Raw genomic sequence first — 23,000 nt, forward strand, 5'->3', positions numbered from 1 at the left:
TGCAAAGTCACAGGTTTAGTCAGATTTAGCTGGATTATGACCATGACTCTTGAAACTCATCAGTCCTTTAATTTGTTTTCAGACATGGCTGTTACTCTTCTTAGAAAGACCCTGCATTTTACTGATGATTCCATTTTCATTATCAAATTCTGAGATTCCCTGAGTGTTTTCTGCATCGCGGGCAAAATAAACTAATAAAACTAATAAAGTCTTTAGGCTATTATTAGACCTATGGACGTTTTGGCTATTATTAGATCTATGGATGTTAATGACAAAGTTAAATTGTTTCACTTTGATACATATTTGTCATTTAGACACGAAAAAGGCTAACACATATGAAATATATTGATGTTGCAAGCACAAATTGCATGCATTTATTTACGTTTTACTCTCATTTTTAGTTCTATTTGATTCTTTTTTTATGAATGACATTTTTAATTGACCTATTTAATTGACCTATCTTTGATTTAACTTAGGTAATTACAGTGACACAATATGGGAAATATATGATATTGTAAATAGTGTGCTTAAACATTTAATTAATAAGTAATTTTCAGTCACTCTCATTGCTCTCTCATTTTAGGTAAGATACATTTCTCTTGGCCCACAATTATCAGCTCTGCTCAGCGGCCATGGAGGCATACCAGCCAATATGTGTGCTGATCCTTTCTTTGAATCTTGACTTATATTTCAAAACAGGAACACACAGTTAATCTAAGATAACTCTGTCCAAGATTTACAAATCAATCCTCCACTTCTGTTTGAGGAACCAATATAGGTGAATGAGGATTAACAAAATAACTGGCTTACATCATATTCCGTTCGATTAACTGAGCAACTGCAAAGAACGAGGCCATGTTTGCTCTGGATCTTATTCCTTGTACTCCCCTTCTAATATCGATGACAAAAATGGCATTTTTGTGGGTTTTTTTTCTCAGTTACCTTGAATGACCCATATTTGTTTTTAGTGAGCAATTGAAGCTGCTGTGGCTGAGAGAATATGTGGGAACCGCTGTGTGGTACGAGCCACCGTCTGGCTTTGATTTGATCAGTTTGCTTAGGTTTGCACTAAGGGGCTCACAGCTTCATTTGCCTGGATTTGCTGAGGCGACCAAGTATTTTGTGCATTGCGGAGCTAATGCTGTTAAGTGCTATTGCATTTGGGAAATGTAGCCATCACATCATTTATATCAGTCTCTCGCCAAATTTTATGATTTGTATTGAGATGCTGCCTAAGCCAGCTTTGGAAACATTTAGCCTAATGTTATCATGCCATGGAAGGGGCATTGTGGTTTTATATCAAATCACTGACAAATAGAGGGCATGGAGAAATGTCACTAACTTAATACTTTAACTCTTTCCACACAGTATTATCCTTTCAACAGTTTTATTCTGGATACATATTTATTACAGAAATTTACAAGAACTTGCGTAGCATGATAAGAATCAGGCAGCAGAGGCTTTGAATAACATAATATTACAATGTTTTGCACAGTGTTGAGTCACATTTGTCTTGTATAAACCAGCCAGGTGACTCAAGGAATGTGTAACAAGCTGTGAACCTTTTCACCGTCTTTCTTTTTCAGCAGGATCTAAAGGCGCGGCCGACAAATCAGCTGCAAGTGCCAGTGGAGGAGATGCCGAGAAAGCCGGCGAGAGCTTCCAGATTGGGGAGCGAGTATGGGTTAATGGGAATAAGCCAGGCTTCATACAGTTCTTGGGTGAGACGCAGTTTGCCCCTGGACAATGGGCAGGAATTGTTCTGGATGAGCCCATTGGGAAGAATGACGGTTCAGTGGCTGGTGTCCGCTACTTCCAGTGTGAGGCCTTACGAGGGATATTCACCCGTCCATCCAAGTTGTCTCGCACAGAGGGGGAGGCTAATGGAACTCAGACGGCACCACCATCTCGTGCCGCTTCACCCACTCCTTCAGTTGGCAGCGTCGCCTCCCACGTGCCCTCCACAAAATCAGCAGCTCCTTCAACCACGTTGGCAGCCAAGAAGGCCTCATCTGTTACACCATCCACACCAGCATCCAATCTCGCACGCACTAACAGTGAATCTGTCTCCAACCTCTCGGAGACTGGATCAGTCAAGAAAGGGGAGAGAGAACTGAAGATGGGTGACCGTGTATTGGTAAAGTTTACATTACTACACTATTAGCAGATATACTGTTTATCAGTGTTTTTGTTTTTGTTTTGTTTTTTTTTGTTTTTTTTTTAAAGCATAGTAAACTTGTGCTGCTGCTTGGTGTGGTACCTGGCTTTGAAGAGGAAATGTATTCTAAATGTGAGCTGGAAAGCGACAGGTGTTACATCACCTGAACTGCTGTGTTATATGGTGCTAAACTTCATTTACTGTTGAGCAAGGCACTAATTAACTGCCTAACTCTGCAAAGAACACTCAGATATGGCTGCCCTTGTATTCTGTTATCTCTCATAGATACTGCATATGCGTTTTTGCAAATATGCATGCTTTTATCTTGGAAGCACTTGCAAAAGACAGTCTTTCTGGGACAGTAAAGACTGCTCTGTATTTAATGTTTTGCTATCCTTCCACCCCAAACCATTCCATGGGGGAGGCGGAAAGCTCTAAGTGCACCCTTTGCCTCTGAGGTGGCAGCATCATGTTGAGTATAGGCCAGTGCCTGGCCACAGTCACACGACTCACTGACCCCTCCTCCTGTTTTCCATGTTAATCTCTCAGGAATGTATGCATGACACATGGCCTCTTCCGCATCATTTCACTGAACTTCACCTTCCTAGCTAATGGTAACATAGTAGTTGTACTAACATTAGTCAATGCAGTCATCATTTGTGTGTAGTCATTTCTAAAATCTGTTTGCATTGTGCTGACAGATTCCTCTTTTTTTCTCCCTTCCTCAGCAGGACGCTATGTAGCACTTCATGCAAAGAGGAAGTGTCACTCATGCTGAGTGGGTTGCACAGGAAATATCTTCAGAAAGACCAAATTTAGAATCAAGCAGACTTTTCAGCTGTGTAGTTAAATAATTAAAGAATATACATATTCAATTTCACATTCTGACAGTTTGGCCTCATTTTGTGACATGGTTTAGGCTGGCACATTTTTGTTCCTGTTGCTTTGATGGCATTACTTCACTCAGGGTTTATTACCACACAAAGCTGATTAACCTCTAGGCCTCTGATCTCTTTTGCATATTAATGTTGGCTTATGTTTTGTGATTTCTTCTCAGGTTGGTGGTACAAAGGCAGGAGTGGTGCGCTTCCTTGGAGAAACAGATTTTGCCAAAGGCGAGTGGTGTGGTGTGGAATTGGATGAGCCCTTAGGAAAGAATGATGGGGCAGTGGCAGGCACAAGGTACAGAAGTCTTGGTGTCTGTAAAGAACTAAGGGAATAGTTGATTGACATGTCAACCACATGAATATTATGAATTCCTTCAGTACAGTTGTATTCATTCATGTCTCCCCAGGTATTTTCAGTGCCAACCCAAGTATGGTTTATTCGCTCCAGTTCACAAGGTTACACGCATCGGCTTCCCCTCAACAACGCCAGCCAAAGCAAAGACGACGGTTCGTAAAGTAGTGGCCACACCATCAGGCCTGAAGCGCAGCCCCAGTGCCTCATCCATCAGCACCATGAGCTCTGTGGCGTCATCTGTCAGCGCCAAGCCCAGCCGCACAGGCCTGGTGAGACATTTGACAACAACAACACGACTATTGAAATGAACACAAATATGAGATTATCTTCAACAGACCTGCAGGCAATCAGATTCAATGAATAGCAGTGGAAGTGTGCTCTAATATGTCTTTTCATGCTCTCCCCATTCACCAGTCTGAACAAACCTCTCCTCTGCCTCTTCACAGCTAACTGAGACATCATCACGGTATAATCGTAAGATTTCGGGCACCACAGCTCTGCAGGAGGCGCTGAAGGAGAAGCAGCAACATATCGAGCAGTTGCTGGCTGAGAGAGACATGGAGAGGGCGGAGGTTGCCAAAGCCACCAGCCATGTAGGGGAGGTGGAGCAGGAACTTAACCTGCTGAGGGATGATCAAGAGCAGGTCAGCTCACCCAGTGGCATACATCAACTCGATTATCAGTTGTTAATCAGAGACTTCATTATGTCGCAATTCCTCTACATTCAATCAACCACAGTGGCTTTCCACAGTTTAAAAAAAAATGTGCATACAATGACATTTTTTCATCTGGACTTGATAACTAGTTATATTTGTAACTAAAGCACAATTCCAGCAATAGCATAATTTCTATTTCATGATATAAATAAACCATATAAGAGTCATATTCCATTGTAGCATCTACTGGAGCTGATCCTGTATGGCTCTAACAGCAACAGGAGGCCCCACTAACCTTTTCAAAAGTCACACTGTAACATAACTTCAACAGTGTGACAATTTTATGTCACACTGTAACATAACTTCAATTCTGTCTTGATTGTCTTTGCATCTCTCTGTCCATTTTCTTGCCTTTTCAATGAAGATGGAGACCAAGATGGATCAGTTACGTGCCTTGGTGGAGGCTGCAGACAAAGACAAAGTAGAGCTGCTCAATCAGCTGGAGGAAGAAAGGAGGTAAGCATTCCCAGAGGTACGACAAGTCAGGGACAGGAAAAAAAACACACCTATGTATTGTTTTAATTGCATTTGGGTCAGTCTGAGACAAAACATGGTAACTAAGTTAAAGTTCCCCAATTGGGGTAAAATGACACAACTACAATAACACTTTTTTTCTGTTTTAATAGGAAGGTGGAAGACCTTCAGTTCCGTGTAGAAGAAGCTTGTATTACCAAAGGAGACCTGGAGGTAAACGCACAACACAGATATGTAGCAATCTTTTTGCTCACAGAAACCAATTTTATTGATTTCTCATTTGATAAACAGGACAGTGGATTTCAAGGCTGGTCTTCAGAAATATATATATTTTTAAATATCTACAAATAGATTCATCTCACCTGTGATTCCCACTGATGTTAAACTTGAAATGCTGTTGTGCACCTTGGGTCCATTTCAGGAATGTGAAGTCACAACAGCTCTGCTCTTCATCCTTGACCTTATTTCCATTAGTTTGACCTCTCAAGTTCTGGTTCATAGTGATTTGAGCTTACATGAGATTGTACTGTTGTAGCCTTGTCACTGAGCCACAGATCAGTATAGCAAGGAATGAGCATTTGCATTATTTGCAATAGATCCCACCCTATCCCTGTCCCTACTCTATAGATGGATTGATTCTGTCCACACCCTGCGTAAAGTGAGACAGCCAATACACACTCGGTGGTGCTGAAAGGCTGTGATATTGAAGGCCGAGCTGTGCCACAAGCAGAAATAAATAGACATGCCTGATGTCCTGATATCCTGTTATGAGGCTGTTAATACTGTTGAACGTCAGGGCTAATATCAGCCCTGATATCCAGACTATTGTTAGCTCTGTGAAATACTGGACATCAGCTAACAAACATTATGGACATCTGTGTTATTTGTTTATTATCCACGCTTCTCAAAACATTTTTCCTTCACAAAATACAATAAAATATCTCATTAGGCTGTCATTATTCATTAGATAATTTTCCCAAATGAGTCATGCTCTCATCCCCAGCTTTAGGGACAGATCCAAGTGGACTCATGTCTGTGTTCATTTCTGATCAAAGGATTTGTTATTTGTTCCACAGTGCTACGCCAATCAAGGGACCATCTCAATTACTCTGAAGGCATCCAGGCTCAAAATAGATCTTTAAAATGAGAGCTACAGGGTTAGAAAACCCCTTTATCTTCCTTTTTTATTTTATGCTAACAGTTTATTAATAACTCACAGCTTTGGGTGTATTAAAAACATGCATGCAGCTTAAAATACTTCATCAAAAAAAGGAAACAGGCCAACCCAGTAAATGCTTTCTGTTTTCAACCTGTTGGAGGTGTACTAATATTGTGCTATAACCCTCAATGCCTCCTTACTCAGTGATGTGATGTTATTGCTTTTTCCTTCTCCTCCTGTCTTTCGTGTTGGTCCAGTGCTTAGCATGGAACCACTGGAGATGCTCCCCTGCCACCCCACTGCCGAGTCACAGACCCAAATTCAAACTCCCCACTGCAGTTAAAGGGGAATAACACTCCATTTAAGAGGTTGCACATCACTTTTTTATAGCTGAGGATAGTCCATACATAAAGCAAAGAGTTAAACCTTTAATCTGTGATGTCAGTATGCACTACAGTCTGAGGCTGGTGCATAGACAGTGACTGATGTTTGTGGCCACATATAGTATCTGACTGAACTTTTATACCAAAAGTGTTCTGATAAAGCATGGACAGCAGTAGGTCATACAAATAGCATGTTTGAAAACTGAAACTCAGTGGTATTCCCCTTTTCTTAATGAGAGTAAAAGTAAATGTACTGCACTTTGTAACATGTGAGACGAGGAGCACTAAATTGTGCAGCAAAGTGCACCATTAAATCCACCATTAAATCCTTATTCACAGTACACAGTGTCGGGAAGTCAACTGGGAGCCCTCTCCATTTTGTGAGCCCCATGCTCTTCTTACTGATTTATTATAACTGTTACACTGTTCACAAATGCTACACAAATGCTGAAAATCAGTGGTCCTTAAACTTAACATTATACAGTATGGAAATTGGCCTCACCACATAAGGAGGAAAGCAATGTGGTTACCTGAATATCTTTGTAAATTGATTGAATACTGAGCAAATAGGGTTTAGATGACAATAAAATACATAAAAATAAGCAAGATTAAAGGCCTCTAGATTTCCAGTTGGATGATCAGTTATGGCAGTGTTAGTATGTGAATAGATGAGTTATCTTCTATATAATGAAATGCCCTCATTCACAGACAGAAGTACAATACTAGTCTCTGTGTGGGGAGAAACAGCCAGCACTGCTTTCTCTTAATGTGTGTGGTGAAGTCAGTTTTGTGTTATTTACTTGCTGGCTTGACACACATTCTTAAATATTCTATGTAACAATCTATTCTATGCTTTGTTCACCAGGTGTTATTGTGCATGGTTACTGCTAAAGTGCATCCATGAATGTACGCATCTTGCATATCCATAACACATGCCATTTACTTTTGCTGCTTCTCTTGTATTTCCCATCACTCTGTCACAATATTCCCTACGTGCGGGTGTTTCATGGCACAGCCTGAAAGCTCTGCATGGGGTGTTTTCCCATCTCCACATCACTCACCTGCCCTCTCCAACCTCCTACACACACACACACACACACACATAAACACACACACACATCATCATCACCATTAACACAACCCTCTGTCCTCTCCTTTTCCCTCTCTGTCTGCGTTGGGCTGGCATGTGATGGTGGCACTGGTGTGTTCTCTTCCTCTCCCCCTTGTTTACTAACAGACGCAGACCAGACTGGAGCATGCCCACATTAAGGAGCTTGAACAGAGCCTTCTCTTTGAAAAGACCAAAGCTGAGAAACTCCAAAGAGAGTTAGAAGACACTAGGGTAATGGATTCCACTCTGCGATGTGCTGCGTTTGGAAAGAGGGGTGGGGACGGGGATAGTGGCAGTAAAATTGGCGACGGGTACACAGAGGTGCCGCGGAGTAACTGGAGCTCTCATGCGTATGGGCTTGAGGTGAACACATGAATGCATGTTGCAGGCATCTCAGGAGAAAATGCTCCTGCTTTTATGTTTAACACACAAATTAAAATGAATCACGCTAGAAAATGTAGTTGCATTGAATGTGCGAATTAGTCCAACATGCATAAAATAGGGTTTGCAGCTTGGCTTCATAATTTGCGGCATCACCCACAAATTGATTTCCTAGCCATTTTACTCATCTAGCAATATTAACTCCCCTCTCGGTTATCTTGGTGTGACCAATGTGGTAGATGCCACTCCAAATTTTTTTGCATTATGAATTATGTACTTCTCCCATAACTATGCGAAATACATAAAAGTATATCTTCTCTGTATCTACTACTCTGATTTCTCACAATTTAACCACGCTGAATTCACGTTGGCTTTGCTGGTATCACTGCATAACCAGACAGACAAACTTCTCCCTTGTCCCTTGCTAATCTTTTTCTTGGTTATCCTTGATTTTACTTCCCCCAACCTTCCCAAGCTTCCAGTTGTCCTGCTTATTTGAGGTCCCTGCCTCTTGCCAGTCTTAAACCTGCTCCACCTCCCAAACTGTGCTTCCTTGTGTTCCCCCAGCGTGTCACAGCCATAAAGGGGTATCCGTAGACATGCAGTTCTTATCCCAGAGTTTCATGAGGTCCAGAGTCATAGTTTCTACATGTTCTGTTTTAACAGTTGTTTAATTATGAAATTATGATGTTGAGGAATTTTTTTTTAAAGCAATTCAATAACTAGTGGGTTAGTAAAGAAAAGCACAAGAGCTGCAACTTTTGAGAGCTTAAGTTTAGCACATTCTAATTAATAATAAAATTGAAAATTATCGACAGTATGGTGAAAATAATGGAAGCACCAGTGTCAGTGTTTCCCTCAGTGATGTTGCCACAATGGAGTTCTTTTTATGGGAGTCCACAGGATCCTAGGATCATATGAGTTCACACCTCTGCTAAATAACAAGGGCAATAATGTCATTAACACAGTGATTGTGAGTTTCAGTGTTAATGACAGTGGTGGAAGTTGTCTTGCACAATACTCCAAAAACTCCCATTGATGCTTTCACTGGTTTTTCCATTGTTTTGACCAATTAACCTGTATTTCCTCAAGAGGTCAGTATAATATTTTGGAATGGGATCAACAGTATGTGTGCCCAGCTCAATAATGTAAGGCAAGTGCATTTAACATCTATTCTCATATCTGGAGCCATTTATGTAGTTTGGTTAAGTTTTAATGTCACGTTGCCTCCCAGGACATAAGAAGTGTTGATATGTGATATTTCTGTTCCATCATTAAATTTTTCCTGTCCAGTTGCAACATGTTCAGTAATGGTCAAATCATATTAAATGGTTTTATTACACTGTTTTGTAAGTACACACTGGATTAGTGTGTCAGACTGGGAGACGTAAGATTTGAACATAAGATTTCTGGTTTTAAAGGTCGCTACTGTCTCGGAAAGATCCCGCATTATGGAGCTGGAGAAGGACCTCTCACTACGAACGAGAGAGGTTGCTGACCTGCGGCTGCGTCTTGAGTCCCAGCAGGGCACCGAGGGCTCAGACTCCGCACTTTCTCCCCTTCTGGAGGAGATAAACTCTCTGAGGGATCAGTTGGCCTCTCAGGAAGCTAAGCAACAGGAGGAGTTGGTAAAACACAAGGAGAAACTGGAAGCTCAAGAGAAGAGTCACAATGAGGCAGTCGCCCAGCTTCAGGCTACATCGATTAGGCTCTCTGGCGACAATGAGCAGCTGCAGATACGTCTGAGCCAGGCTGAAAAGGAGAACACAGACATTATTGAGCTGTGGCGCTCTAAGCTAGAGTCTGCCATTGCCTCTCACCAGCAAGCCATGGAGGAGCTGAAGGTTTCATTTAGCAAAGGCGCAGGTGCCCAGACAGCAGAGCTTGTGGAGGCCAAGAGCACCCTTGAGAGGCTGAAAGTGGAGCACAAGCTGGCTCTGGAAGAGGCTGGAGCCAGACATGAAGCTGACACCACAGCCTGGACTGAGAAGATAGAGGCGCTGAAGACGCAGGTGTTGTCTTTGACAGAGGAGAAGGAGAGACTGGAAGAGTCTCTGCGGTGCAGTGTTGAACGAGCCGAGGAGCAACACCTTGTGGAGATGGAGGATGTGCTGGGAAAGCTGCATGCTGCTGAACTAAAGGTGAAAGAGCTTGAGGAGCTTGAGGCAAACTTAGTTAAACAGGTCCAGGACAAGGATAGAGAAACCAAAGAGCAGATGGCAGCAATAGTGACTCTGCGCTCCAAGGAAGCTCAAGGTGACCAGGAGCTCGAAACATTGAAGACTTGTTTAGAGGAGGCTCAGAACCAGGCAAACTCACAGGGTGGCAAGGTGGGTCCCTTTTCACTTCCTGTCTTTTGCAATATTCCATTTTAGTGTCCTTAAGTTTTTAGCAAAGTAACATCTCTGTACCTTCTGTTTATTACAAACCCAAATTAATATGTCAAATCTCAGACAATCATTGTCTTCCATGGTTTTAATTTTGACTTTTAATATTTGATCTCCTTGCACATGGTATTTTCACCTGATATGTGCTATAGGTTAGTGAGTTGAGCTCACTGTTGGAGAGCCGACAGCAGGAAATTGTTTCCTTACAGCAGAGTCTGTCCACCATACAGCAGGAGAAGGATTCCCTCGACAAGGAGCTCGGAGGCCTGGTGAGTCTTCAGACTTTTTGGAAGTGGATGGATTGGTTTAGACATGCAGTCACTGGCCTTTTTCATGCTTTGCTTTGGCTTTAAACCCCAGTTCAGAACACTCTTGTCTTAGCATATCACACCTGTTTTTATATAAAGGGGACACCTTTACATATTCCTCTACACCAGGCACATCTCACCTTGTGAGAGATATTACTTTGCGTTTGATTCTAGCTCTGCCCTTGGTTTGAGAATGCCAACAATGCATGCATACATCTACAGCTTTTCGTTTTTTACAGAAACAAAAAATGTCTGAAAGCACAGAGGGGCAGATGAAATCAGCACAAGAGATGAAAGGTAAATTATATCTAAACTTTTTTTGTTTGTTTTTGTTGATTTGATGATACCATTATTTTCTCCTTCCTAGTCTTCAGTGCTGCTGTGTGGCTATTTTCTGTTTTTTGGGACAGTTTCTGGAACATTTTCTTTTTGCAGAAATGCTCGAGAAGCTCAGTAAGAAGGAGGAGCAGTGCACATCACTTACTACCGAAACAGAGTCTCTTAGAAGTCAACTTGCAGGTGAGAACATTTGCGCTGCATCATTTGTAACTATATTTATTTTTTGTTAACTATATGTTAGCAAAAAAATACTTTCATATTTTGGCAGTTTTCCTTAAGACTATGAAAACCTGATGATCGTAGAAAACTTGAATCATCTTGGTTTAGGCCTGGAGCGGAAGCTGAAGGCTGGAGATGAGAAGCTTGAGCAGCTTACCAAGGACAAGAGCAAGCTGGAAAGTGATATTTCAGACATGATGAAGTTATCCGGTGACAGTTCAGCACAGCTGACCAAAATGAATGAAGACCTCACACAGAAAGAAAGGTCCCATGATTTTGTACTCTAAATTGTGCTTGTAATTCATTGATGGAATATGAGAAAATGTTGTTTGTTGTATTTCAGAGCTACATGTTACCCTGGAGGCTTATTTGTTCAGTGCAAGTGAATTTTGTAACATGCTTCAAGCTAACTTCCTCAAGCATGTCAGATGTGAGGAATGCAAAACTTTTCCTCTTTAACCTGTTATTTTTCATTATACAGATCTGTCCTATTAGAGTCTTGCTTAGATAGTCTTATTCTGCCTTTTGGTTTTGTTTATTCTCTGGAGGTGGTTGTCCTTTTTTTTAATGCAAAGTCATTGACTTCTCTTTTTTGTCCTCCAGGAAGCTGGAGGAGTTGCAGAATCAGCTGGCAGAAGAGAGGGAAAGGGTGGCACACTTAAATGAACAACTCCAACAGGAACTCTCCCGCAAAGACCAGGAGCTGAAAGAGATGAAAGACTCGCATCAGTCTCAAACAAACAGCCTTCAGGAGAAGATTGTTAACTTGGTGAGTTGACAACTAATTGAGGTCTGTGTCTTTTCCACATGTTGTTGGGTTATTTGTAGTGGTGAACAACTAGAGCAGGCAAGACACACAGTGGAGTATTGGGAAGGGCTGTTGAATGGTAAACATATGAGGCATTATCATCATTTATGGAATGTCTAAGACAAATACATTTTATGAATCATGCCTGACTAGGACTAATCAAATGAGTATAAAGTCTGAGGAATGCTTTAATAGCCTTCAGAAACTTCTATACTTGGTTGACAGTGTGTTGGACTAATTTGCAATGCATTTAATTACATTTAAAACATTAAACATATCCTTCAGTTACTGCCTTTATCCAAACAAGAAGATGAATTCTGTGATTAATTGTTCTCTTTATTTCCTGTTGGTTAGGAGAAAAATGTGCAGGAAGGTGAGACATGTGTTAAGGATCTCAAGGCTTCACAGGAGAAAGCCCTCGCTGAAGCTTCTCAGCTCCATGTGAAGGAAGTTGAGGTGTTTCAGGGTGAGGCCGAAAAGTTGAAAAAGGAGCTCTGTTCCACCAGGGATAAATCCCAAGAGCTGGAGAAGTTGGTGTCTGAGCTGAAGCCGTACAAGGAACAGGTCCAGGTGAGCACCAGACTGGTAATTTGAATTGCCATGTAATAACATTTATAAAATTAATTAATTGTGATGTGAAAATGTTGTTTTATGGTCATAGGGAGCCATGTGTGGTCACTACATTATTCCGTTTCTAATTTCATTAGTGTTGAAAATAATGGGACAAAAAAAATTACAGATAGAAATGCTGTAGTGCCACATAAAATTACACAGAGGTTTGTTTTACCATTTCAAACCCTGTACTAGCATGGTGAGACAAACTGTAACAAGAACTGGTATAATGCAATGTAGAAACATAGATACATTCAAATTGTCTAATTGTAAAAAATAACAATTAATGGTTTCCGTATATTATCAGCTGTTCTTTTGCCAATCTAAATGGTTGTTTTACAGATTTCTGTTTCTCTCATCCCTTTACAACAAGCACCTGAAGACACTTGTCAGATCATGTTTGTAGGGAAAATGCTGAGAAAAATTTTGTTTTCTCTGGAATTAAATTTGGAAAAGAAGAAATTTAGATCAGATCAGTGTTACAACAATGGAGTGACCACTCAACAAACAGCCATTCATTTCTATTAGCCATTTATTTAATGTCCCTTTTTCTCATTGAGTGACATTGACTTTAGCTGTTTTTCTAGACTGATGTATCATTTTAGTGGAACATTTTCACTTTTTAGCATGCATTTCCACATAAGTTTCCTGAACAGCCAACCACTGACATCAGCAGTCATAGGGATCCCTAGTCAACACTGGCATTCATACTTTTTATAATTCTCTATTCAGCTGTACTCATTTTGAAAGCCATTCATCAGTACACAGAAACAACTTTGATGTAGATCACAGCAAAACTGAAATAATCTTGTGTAAGGAGCTCTAATCTGTCATAAAATAATACCAATTGTTGGAGCCAGTAGTCAGTGTTGGGTTTAAATGCCATTCACATATTTTGATCTCAGTCACCAAATTGGTTGGCAGTAACTGTAGCTCATTTATTTATTCATTTGAAGTATGTTAGTGCTTGAGTGTTCAAGTGAAAATGTTCTTACATTGTGAACATCAAGATGGTGTATGCAGTGGTGTCATCTTTTGCCATTTTAATGCTTCTGCAACTTAACCTTTCCATTTGCATTATTTTTGTCCATATCTGCTTGGTTTATTTTTGGATTCATCTTACTTTTTCCTATACATATATATTCCCCTCCCTTTTTTTCTTTCAACTTTATTTTCCCAGTGTCTTTCTGCTGAGCTTGACTCCTCCAAGCATGATGTTGAACGTTTATCCAAAAATATGGAAAAGCAGATATTAGATCTGGAGCATAAATCAAAGGAAAGTGAGGGTGCTAAGGTTGAGAAAGTTAGACTGGAGAAGCAGCTTTCAGATGTACAGGCCAAACTCTCTGCCCTTGAGGATAGTCACCAGGAGCTTTCACTCAAGAATGAAGAACTACTAATGACAAGAGACAAGCTTTCAAAATATCAAGAGGAACTACTTGCCACCAACAAGAATTTAGATGTGCAAGGAATTTCATTGAACAAGGAGTTGGAGAAACTCAAGGATTGTCTTCAGCAAGTGCAGACTGAAAACAAAAATCTGAAGCAAGCTGAAGGTGAACACCAATCCCAAATTGAGGAGCTTGAAAGAAAAAGTGTAGAGAAAGATCAAATGCTCTTGAAGCATCAGCAGGACAACCAACAGCTCGAGGCTAAGAAGAAGCAGCTTGTTGAAGATTATGAAAATGTCTGCAAAGAGAGGAACAGACTTGAGGAGGAGCTCACTGAAAGCAGATTCAAGTTGACGTCTGAGAAAGACAATTTAGTTTTGGAGAGAGATGCTGCCAGGAATGCAAAAAAATCACTTGATGCAAAGAACACTGAGTTGCAGGCAAAACTTCAGTCATTGAACTTGGAAAAAGAAGATCTCACAATGAAGAACACCCAACTGCAGGCCCTCACAGAAACACTGAAAAAAGAAAATGTTGAAATGTCCACTCAAAACAGTGCTGCCACTTTAGAAAAAAAGAATCTTGAGGATGCCAATGTGGAACTCCAGAATCAAGTTAATGTCACCAAGAAAGATCTTGAGAGTTCTGTCCGTGATTGTGAAGAGCTTAAAGCTTCAAAAATGAGCTTGGCCAAAATGTTGGAAGAGTTCAAGACAAGCAGTCAGGTCACTGATTCTGAGAGGCTTCACCTTCTACAGGAGAAGGAGGACTTACTTGCTTCCCAAAGAAAAATGTGTGCTGAGAAGGAGGAGCTCCTTAAAGAAAGAGAAGAACTTGTGGAGAAACTTAAGGTCTCAGCTGAACAATTGTCTCAGTCAAAGGAGAAAGTTCATGAAGTGTTGTCTTCTTTTGAGCAAGAGAAGAAAGCATTTGCATTCCAGAATTCTGAAACTGAGAAGACTCTACATGCAATACGGAAAGAGAAGATGACCTTGGAATTAGCATTAGAGCAGCAAAAGATGGATTATGAGCGTTTAGGTCATGAGAAAGGAGAGTTAGAAGAGAAGCATACAAAAGCAATATCTGAAAAAACTGTTATTTCTAATGAGAGAGATAAGCTTGTCAGTGATATCCGTACAATGAAGGACCAGTTCGATAGCTCCTCTAAAGCTAATGTGGACCTTATTCAGGAGAAGTCTAATTTAACAGCAATGCTGGAGGAATCAAAACAAAAAAAAGATGAGCTTGAAGCTGAGAGGACTGCTTTGAAACGAGACAAGGCTGACCTAAAACAGCAACTGCAGAAGCATTGCTCTGACATTGAAATTCTTGAAAAGGACAAAACTGAACTTTCTCAAGAATGCAACAAACTAAAAGTAGATATTGAGCAGCTTCAACTGGAACTTGTACAACAGGTTGATAACCTTACCAAAGAGCATCACCACTTGAAGTCACTGCAGATTGCAGCTGACAAAGATAGACAGTCATTGCAGAAAGAGAACCAGGGTTTGCTTCAGCAGATCCAAGACTTAAAGTGTCAGTCAGAATCAGTATCAGAGGCCAAAACGCTTCTTGAGACCCAGCTTCAGGCTGAAACTGTTGAACGAAATAAAATAACCTCCGTCCAGGAAGGTCTTTCCAGAGAGATTGAGGAACTACAGAAAAAGTTGCACACAATGGCACAGGAAAATTCAGAGATTTCTACTAGCCTTAAGAATGCCGAAGAGGAAAAGAAGTCTTTCAAAGTGGATGTGGAAACCTTGAACACACAATTAAAGCAGAGAGAGCAAGAAAAAAGTCAGTTGGCAGAAAATAAAGAACAGCTTTCATCTAAGCTTGAGGAGATGAGCAAACAGATTATCTTCCTGACTACTGAAAAGGAGAACTTGTTAGCTGTCCAGTGTAGGCTGGAACAAGACAATAGTTCTCTCCACAGTACCCAAGACAGTTTGCTCGAGGAACGTTCAAGGCTCCTTGAAGAGTTAGAGAAGTTAGAAGCTATCCAGAAACAGCTACAGGTTGATGTCAAGGCCCTACAATCTGATAAAGACCTCATAGAGAAACAGTACAAGACTTCGGTTGAGGACGCATCAGCCTCTGCCGCGGCGAGGGAAGAAATTTCCTCCAACCTGGCAAACTTAAAAGCTCAGATGGACGTGCTGCAAAAGGAGAGAGATGAAGCCACCCAGCAAGTCAGACAACTTGAGTCCCAACTCAAAAATGCCCATTCTAAGCAGCTTGAGGTACTTCCTTAGTAACAACCGCTGACACACATTAGAATGGCTGGGGCTATATTGCATCCTCACCCTCTGCATGCCTGCTTGTATGTCCTTTCTTTCCACTTTTTTCTCATGTCTAACTTTCATCTTCCACTTACTAACCACTGTGTAGTACCTTTAGCTCCCAGCCTAGATGTGCAACGTTCTTTCCTGTGGGCTTATAACGTGATCTAATATGAGGATCCATTCTTCCGGGTTACATGATGACGCTGGTCTGAGCTGACCATGGATTATGAAATTACATCTACACACCATCAGATGGTGCTTTATATTTCATTCGATTCCTTAACTGGTCTTCACAGCGTGACTTAAAAATTCATGGTGTGGGAATTTCTCAATATATTACTCATTCTAATGCTAGATAACAAATAGCTGTCAACAGTATATAAACTATAGCAATGATAATCTACGTTATGGTGTAATTTTGCCCAATTTTGGAGCATTTTGGCTCAATTACCTGAAAAATCCCTTTTAGTTGACTGGTAAGTTACATATCAAAAAAGTGGAGAGGGTAATAATAAAATATAATCAATAAGCAGCTCACAGGAGCTACAGGAACACAGGTTTTGTCTTTTTTCCTACTGTTTATTCAGCTGTGATATGATTTGAGAAAATCCCACACAGGTTGCCTTTTCATCTGAGTAATTGCCTTTCCACCAGTAGAGGTAGTCATGGTCAATATCCGTTCTGAGGCCACAGGTTTTTGAGTGTTTTTCAGTAGTAATTATTTTCCTCTTATGGTTTATAATTTAGGATGTTAATTAGAGCTCTAGAGATGAGATTGAGATAAGTAATTCTATATTAGTGCAATCTACCACAGTAACTAGGATAGCTAATATACAAGGCATGAAATTAATTTTTTTCACACTGTAAAAACAATAGCTGTATCTTTAATTTGGTTTTAATTAAAGGGTCAGACATTGTAATTAGCTTCATCAACTGATCTGCAAATCCCTTCATCTGGATACAGTAATTGTTGATATCCACCAATCCCTGTTCTCAGCCTTTGTAATCTTAAGTTATTGTTCTTATTAAGCCCCCTCCTCATTTGCTCTTTAGGCTGCAGAGGCTTCTGGCAAGACCGCCGAGGCCTTAGAGCAGCTGACAAAAGAGAAAGTCAGTCTGCTGCAGCAGATGAATGAATCCCAGAGTTTGGTGGAAGAACTCCAGAGATGTAAAAAGGAAATGGAGAGTCAGGTAAGAACAGGAAATGGATATATGTAGTGAAGGTACAGTAAGAAACTTAATGTAAGTGGTCAGTGGATTAATTAGTTCATTACATAATGCAATATATGTCAGAGAACTGTGTGTTTGGGGTGGGGTGTCTGTCAAATACATGTTTTGTAGTTATGAATATATTTATGCTATCACTGTTACAGCTTGAATCATTGAGCAAAGACAATTCCAAGTACCAAGAAGAACTGCATGTGTCCAAAGAGCAGCTTGGCTCAGAAGCTCACAGGATCAAGAGTCTGAGCCAGGAAATGTGAGTGCATTCCTTATTTTGGCCATCAACAAATGTCCTTTCCACCAGTTGGTTTAGTTCTTTCAGTTATTATTAATATTTCTGTGTTTTCAGTGAGGAGTTGAAAGAGGCGATGTCTGTGAAGTCGCAGTCTCTACAAGGCCTGCAGGAGGAGAACAGCAAGCTCACTCAGGAGCTTGAGAGCAGCCGCAAGGACAAGGGTGGCCTAGTGAAGGTACAGCACTTCACCTGGCCATGCCTTTCCACAGCACTTAAAAAATATTTCATGCAATTCATGTATTGTATTTCAACTATTGAACTGCTGTAGGTGAATAATTTTGATTTTGAATTTTTTACCCCTAGATCAAGGATGAGCACTCAAAGCTCAAAAAACAGTTGGAAGAGTTGAAGCAGAGGTAAGGCAATATGCAGTCATTTTCAGCTCTCTGAATATCCAGCAATATGTTTTGTTAATTTTTTTGTCCAAATAAAGAGATCATAGATCATATAAGTCATCAATGCATTCACTTGTGACTCCTGCTGTAATTAGATGCACTTATAAGTGTGTCACGTTAATGCTGTTTTTTCCTTCAAAGCCTGCCAAACAATTCCTTCAGGTACTCTACATCTTAAATGTTGTGTAATGTTGGTCATTGTATTGGATGTTAACAGCATTCAATATGATTTTATTTACCATGTAAACACCATTATTCACCAGTCACGTATCAGGCAATGACATGGTAAAGGAAATTTTGAATGCAATCTGATTATGAAAGGCAGAAGCAAGACTTCTTAAATCATGATATAAAAAGCAATTTGCCAGCTGTCTCACCCAACCTACTTAATCTTTCAGCACCTGCTTCCACCACTGGTATTCTCTTATTAGTTGATTTTATTTCATTGTACTCTGACTCCTTATTTCCACATGCTCATTGAAGTCAATTGATATCAAGTTCTATTTGCTTTTTCTTTTGCCATCTTACCCTCTCACCAAACATTTCAAAGTTTTGCACAGTGACATGCTTAGAAAAAATTGTGCTTTATTTCGTGGATGTCTACATCTATTTGGGGCAGTCTTCTGTGGCTCAAAGGCTAAGCTAAAAGGTTTAAGAACAAATGAGCAAAATTTTCACACGTTAGGACCATTTTCAGCCTGGAAACTTTTGTTAAGATTAATATTACTGGCATTTAATCATCATTTTGTGTTTGATAGTGAGAGCACATTGAAGAAGGAGCTGGACAAGGAGAAGGCCAACCTTCAGCAATCCATCCATAAAAACAGTGCCTTAATCTCTGAGAAGGACCAGGAGCTGGAGAACCTGAAGAGTGAGGTGAGGACAGAATTCAAGTTGGCTCTCTTATTCATATTTTAATGTCTGTATATATCTTGTATATACATCTTATGTTTTATGTTGTGTATTTAGTTAGTTAGGTAGTTGGTGTCCAACACTGTAGAGATATTTTTAGGACAAAGAGTAAGTTTTTCAAGTTCACCAAAACCTAAAGTTTTTTTTACAGTGTTGAACAGTGTGGCTTTTCTTTCCTGCACAGCTAGCTGCATTGCATATGGAAAGTGCCACAGTCAAGACGCTGCAGAGTACTATTCAGTCCTTAGAGCAGGACAAGGTTCAACTACAGGAGTGTGTTCAGAGCCTGAAGAAAGACCTGACAGGGGGGCCCGACACCACCAGCAAATCCCCAGGTAATTCAAACTTGCTTATAGTTTTTCTCCCCTCCATGCACCCACAAAGTGACTTAATAAAGACAACTGGGATATCTGCTGTCTGATAGCACAAATATTACTTGAGGCTTTAATGTAATGAGGCTGAATGTTGATTTGTTTCTGTTTTTTGTATTTTTCCAGGAGATGCACTGGTGGAACAGTTGAGGGAGGATAAGGAGACAGCAGAGAGTCAGGTATACACACTGTATCTTTCTTCTATAAATCAGATTTTTCTCAGTAATAAAAATATAGGCCCCAGCCAAAATGTTTAGGTAGTCTAGGAGTTATTTTCGCCACATGTTCATTCAGGAAAAAGATGCTTCCCTACCCTGTCCTGTGGGGTTTTATGTTTGATATAAACTCAGTATCAATAACACTTATATTCTAATCATATTTTGGACAGCAGTATGGGAACAGTCTTTTACTGAATGCTGCACTGTTTGCTTTTTATGCACTAGACATTTACTAACAAAAACTGTTTATGGTGTTTGCCAAGTAGTGCCAGAATGCATTGAATTCACTGTTGAACTTGAAAAAAAAAATGCTCAGCTGTTCCAGTATAGTGTTTTACAGAAGTAAAAATGAGTTTAAATTGATTTTGACACATTAATCAGTATCATTCATACTGAATGCCTTCAAATATTTCACCTCAGTTTCTGCAGTGACTTCTCTAATGCCACCAGCTTGTTTTGACTTGTTCTCAAACTTCATGCCGTATTCTCTGTCAGTGATGGTTTGAGTATTTTGTCTGGTAATAAGTGGGTCCTTCTAATTTGAATCTCAATTTTTTTTGTTTTCCCTCTCCTCCTTTTCTTCAAATCCCTCTTTCCTCTCCTCTTGCCTGTCTCTGATGTTGGCAATGCCACTCCACCATCAGGCAGCGGTTTGTTGATGTTTTTTCATCAGCTTCACTTGTGCATGTTTATTTGCCTGTTGATATCACTGTGGCTCTTATGTGCTGTCCTGTATTCTGGGGAAAAGAAAACTGTATCCAACATGTTAGATTTGGTATCCAAAGATGAATCAAGCTGGATCGCTGCATAGCTTGGAAACTTTTCAAACCTTTTGCTATTAACAATAATTTTACAGATTTAACATCTATTATATATCGACATTAGATGTCCAGTCAGTTAAGAGGAAATTTTCTTGCAGAACTTTGTATGTGATTTAGCTCAGTCCTAGCTATGATTTCTCTTTGGATGATGACTCACTGTGGTGATGCTCAATTTTGAATTTGAGGATTAAGTCAATTAATATTTTAGTATATCACCAGACATGGTTGTTACAGAGTAAGGGGTAATTTCCACCGTGGCATATCAAGTAGTAAACTGGGGAAACTGTGTTGGACAGCCTGTATATAATGTTTTAAATAATGTAGTAAATTTTGTAGATGTTAATTTGGAAAATCATTCCACAACTGCAGTGATGTCACTGTACTCCTTCTTGTTTTCAGATTGAGTTCTTGAATTCAGTCATCGTCGACCTCCAGAGGAAGAACGAGGAGCTCAAGGGCAAATTAGAAAAAATGGCAGCTGCTGCTCTCAATGGGAATAATGCGAGCGAGCTGGATAACTACGACGGGTGAGCCTGGAGTCTTCATCTTAAACTTTCTCCAGAATAACAAAAACATGCAACATTACAAAGTGAAAGTGGGAAGCATGTCAGTGAAATTCATTTCACTCTTGAACTTCAGTTACACCGCAGTCTGTTTTTGTTTTTTTGCAGTTTTGATAAGGAGCCTGTCAAGAAGAAGCCCCCGCCGAGGCTGTTCTGCGACATCTGCGACTGCTTTGACCTCCACGACACCGAGGACTGTCCCACACAGATGCAGATGCCAGATTCTCCACCACACACCACATACCACGGCAGCAAGGGCGAGGAGCGACCCTACTGCGACATCTGCGAGGTCTTTGGCCACTGGACCGACTCCTGTAACGACGACCAGACCTTCTGAAGCCTTTTCCTTCACCATTGTTCGCACAATCAGTATATTTGCACATTACGTTAGATTATGCGGTGCTTATGGGGTTTTGGTTTCTGTGTGTGCGTTCTGTGTGCTTGTTTTTGCCAAGTGTCTTTATTGTCCACGCCAGCCCTTAAGCGCTCTTACAGGAGCACAGTCTCCTCACAATCACTACCCCAAAAATGTATGACATCTCTCATAAAATTAAAGTGCATACGCAGTAATCAAAGGTTTGTAATTTGACATTGTAAATTTCTTTGGGGAAAACAATGTTTTCCTTTGCTGTCTTGGGTTTGTGTGAATCAGAAGAAACTGTAGGTGAACGTATGGTCACTGGAGAGAGAACGGTCTCCCTCAGATCAATTAACTTATCAGCACCCTGACAATGTTTGCACACTTTGTCAGGGGGTTACAAAGCTAATGTAGTTGTTTATTTGAAACTGTAAATTACTTGATTGAAAAAAAAAATATCAGTCTGCGCAAAAAATTAGTGAGCTATAGTTTATTTTTTTACGCCTGGAAATACTATGTACTCTTTAAAGGTTTGTCTGTGTGTGTGATAATTTTGTGAAGGAGAATGACACGGGGTAACTTTGCTAGCTCTTAATGGAAGTGGAGTGGTGGAACCCAGTACTCTTTGGCTTTAATGGGAGCTTTTTTAGGCTTTATGATGGGACAACTGGATAACTGGTAAGAAGAAAGCAGTTTAACCTAAGGCACTTCACACCTAAATCCTCAGTTCCAATTAAATGGCCTTTACAAAAAGGGTAACTTTGCAATTACATGATCCTTTCTGTAAGAAAAAAGTACAATAAATGATATACTTAGGCATTTCTTTACCTAATGTTTTGAATATCTGTATAAAAATAAATGAACTTTATGCATAAACTGAAGATATTATGGCTTGTTCTGTGTTGTTGAAAATTTCAAAGCACTAGTGAGGTTTTTTCTTGTCCTACAGAGAAAGGCAGTACTTTAATCAACATTGTTTGTACCTGTCATTCATGCATCAAAATGTGTTTTTCATAACATGAAGACTTGGGCCAGCAGCAACAAGTGTAATGTTTGAAGGTGAACTTGTGATTGGTACAGCTTGTGCTTGTCGTGCTGATACGCTGTCACTTTTCTGCTCTTTTCTTATTGTGACCTTCAGTTTCCTTCCAGATAAAACTGAGTAGTGATGGAGATGAAGGGAGCAGGAGGGGATACATTTTTGAGAGGAGTTGCTCGAGAACATATACATTGGTTTCAAACACTCAATTGGCACTTCAACCTCTTATTTCTTTTCCACCAAAAAAAAAAAAAAAACATTCTGGTTCTCAAGCTGCTTCAGCTGAAGAGTCTTGGAACCAAGTTGCAAACCAAAGAACTGTCTTCCATTTCGACCAGGTTATGGAGTGGAACCATTGCATCATTGATATTGGGCATGCACAACAGAGGTAAATACTCTGGCATGGCATGACCACGGTGTCACAGTGACCCTGCCTGCCTGCTGTCACCTGCAGCAGCTGTTGGAATAGTTAACCTACATAATCTGAGCCTGATAGGGTTCACAGTGAGAACTATAAACTCTAAATTGTTTTGGTGTGTGTTTTTTTATATTCTCTTTTCTTTGGCCACAACATTTTTAACAGACCACAAAGTTTTCTTGGAAGGAGTCTTCATCTTTCCTTGAAGAATGATACACATCCACTCGGTTCCCACTTGAGAACTACTATTTTCTGGTTGCAGCTGAGAACCAACTTTTCTGTTGGGGAGCCGATCTGTGTGTGGTGGAAATACAAAGGGTGGCTCAAAATTTGGTGTGCGAACCAGAACAGAGCCGGTTCTTTGATGGTGGAAAAGACCCAGCTGTGGTCTCTTATTTATTTAAATAAAGAGA

At 40.3% G+C, this 23,000-nt stretch overlaps 1 protein-coding gene across 5 annotated transcripts in view; it reads left to right on the forward strand.

Moving 5' to 3' along the window:
* The window catches only part of clip1a (CAP-GLY domain containing linker protein 1a), a 28,222-nt gene extending 6,211 nt beyond the window's left edge, over positions 1–22,011 (forward strand). The window contains exons 3-28 of one of the 5 annotated variants that reach the window (XM_030060764.1): positions 1,587–2,137; positions 3,216–3,340; positions 3,453–3,669; positions 3,847–4,044; positions 4,481–4,572; positions 4,743–4,803; positions 7,370–7,474; positions 9,046–9,954; positions 10,164–10,280; positions 10,559–10,616; positions 10,755–10,838; positions 10,986–11,142; positions 11,481–11,646; positions 12,040–12,255; positions 13,478–15,931; positions 17,027–17,164; positions 17,347–17,453; positions 17,547–17,667; positions 17,796–17,848; positions 18,029–18,049; positions 18,646–18,763; positions 18,984–19,134; positions 19,297–19,349; positions 20,033–20,038; positions 20,609–20,736; positions 20,881–22,011. In XM_030060764.1, coding sequence (XP_029916624.1) covers positions 1,587–2,137; positions 3,216–3,340; positions 3,453–3,669; positions 3,847–4,044; positions 4,481–4,572; positions 4,743–4,803; positions 7,370–7,474; positions 9,046–9,954; positions 10,164–10,280; positions 10,559–10,616; positions 10,755–10,838; positions 10,986–11,142; positions 11,481–11,646; positions 12,040–12,255; positions 13,478–15,931; positions 17,027–17,164; positions 17,347–17,453; positions 17,547–17,667; positions 17,796–17,848; positions 18,029–18,049; positions 18,646–18,763; positions 18,984–19,134; positions 19,297–19,349; positions 20,033–20,038; positions 20,609–20,736; positions 20,881–21,109 — 6,635 coding nt within the window. In that variant the 3' untranslated portion in view covers positions 21,110–22,011. The remainder of the gene's footprint in view (positions 1–1,586; positions 2,138–3,215; positions 3,341–3,452; positions 3,670–3,846; positions 4,045–4,480; positions 4,573–4,742; positions 4,804–7,369; positions 7,475–9,045; positions 9,955–10,163; positions 10,281–10,558; positions 10,617–10,754; positions 10,839–10,985; positions 11,143–11,480; positions 11,647–12,039; positions 12,256–13,477; positions 15,932–17,026; positions 17,165–17,346; positions 17,454–17,546; positions 17,668–17,795; positions 17,849–18,028; positions 18,050–18,645; positions 18,764–18,983; positions 19,135–19,296; positions 19,350–20,032; positions 20,039–20,608; positions 20,737–20,880) is intronic. The other 4 variants (XM_030060765.1, XM_030060767.1, XM_030060766.1 and 1 more) reach the window with 4 other exon arrangements.
* Positions 22,012–23,000: the final 989 nt, after the last annotated feature.

The sequence above is a fragment of the Myripristis murdjan genome, chromosome 9 (assembly GCF_902150065.1).
Source record: "Myripristis murdjan chromosome 9, fMyrMur1.1, whole genome shotgun sequence".
Taxonomy (NCBI): domain Eukaryota; kingdom Metazoa; phylum Chordata; class Actinopteri; order Holocentriformes; family Holocentridae; genus Myripristis; species Myripristis murdjan.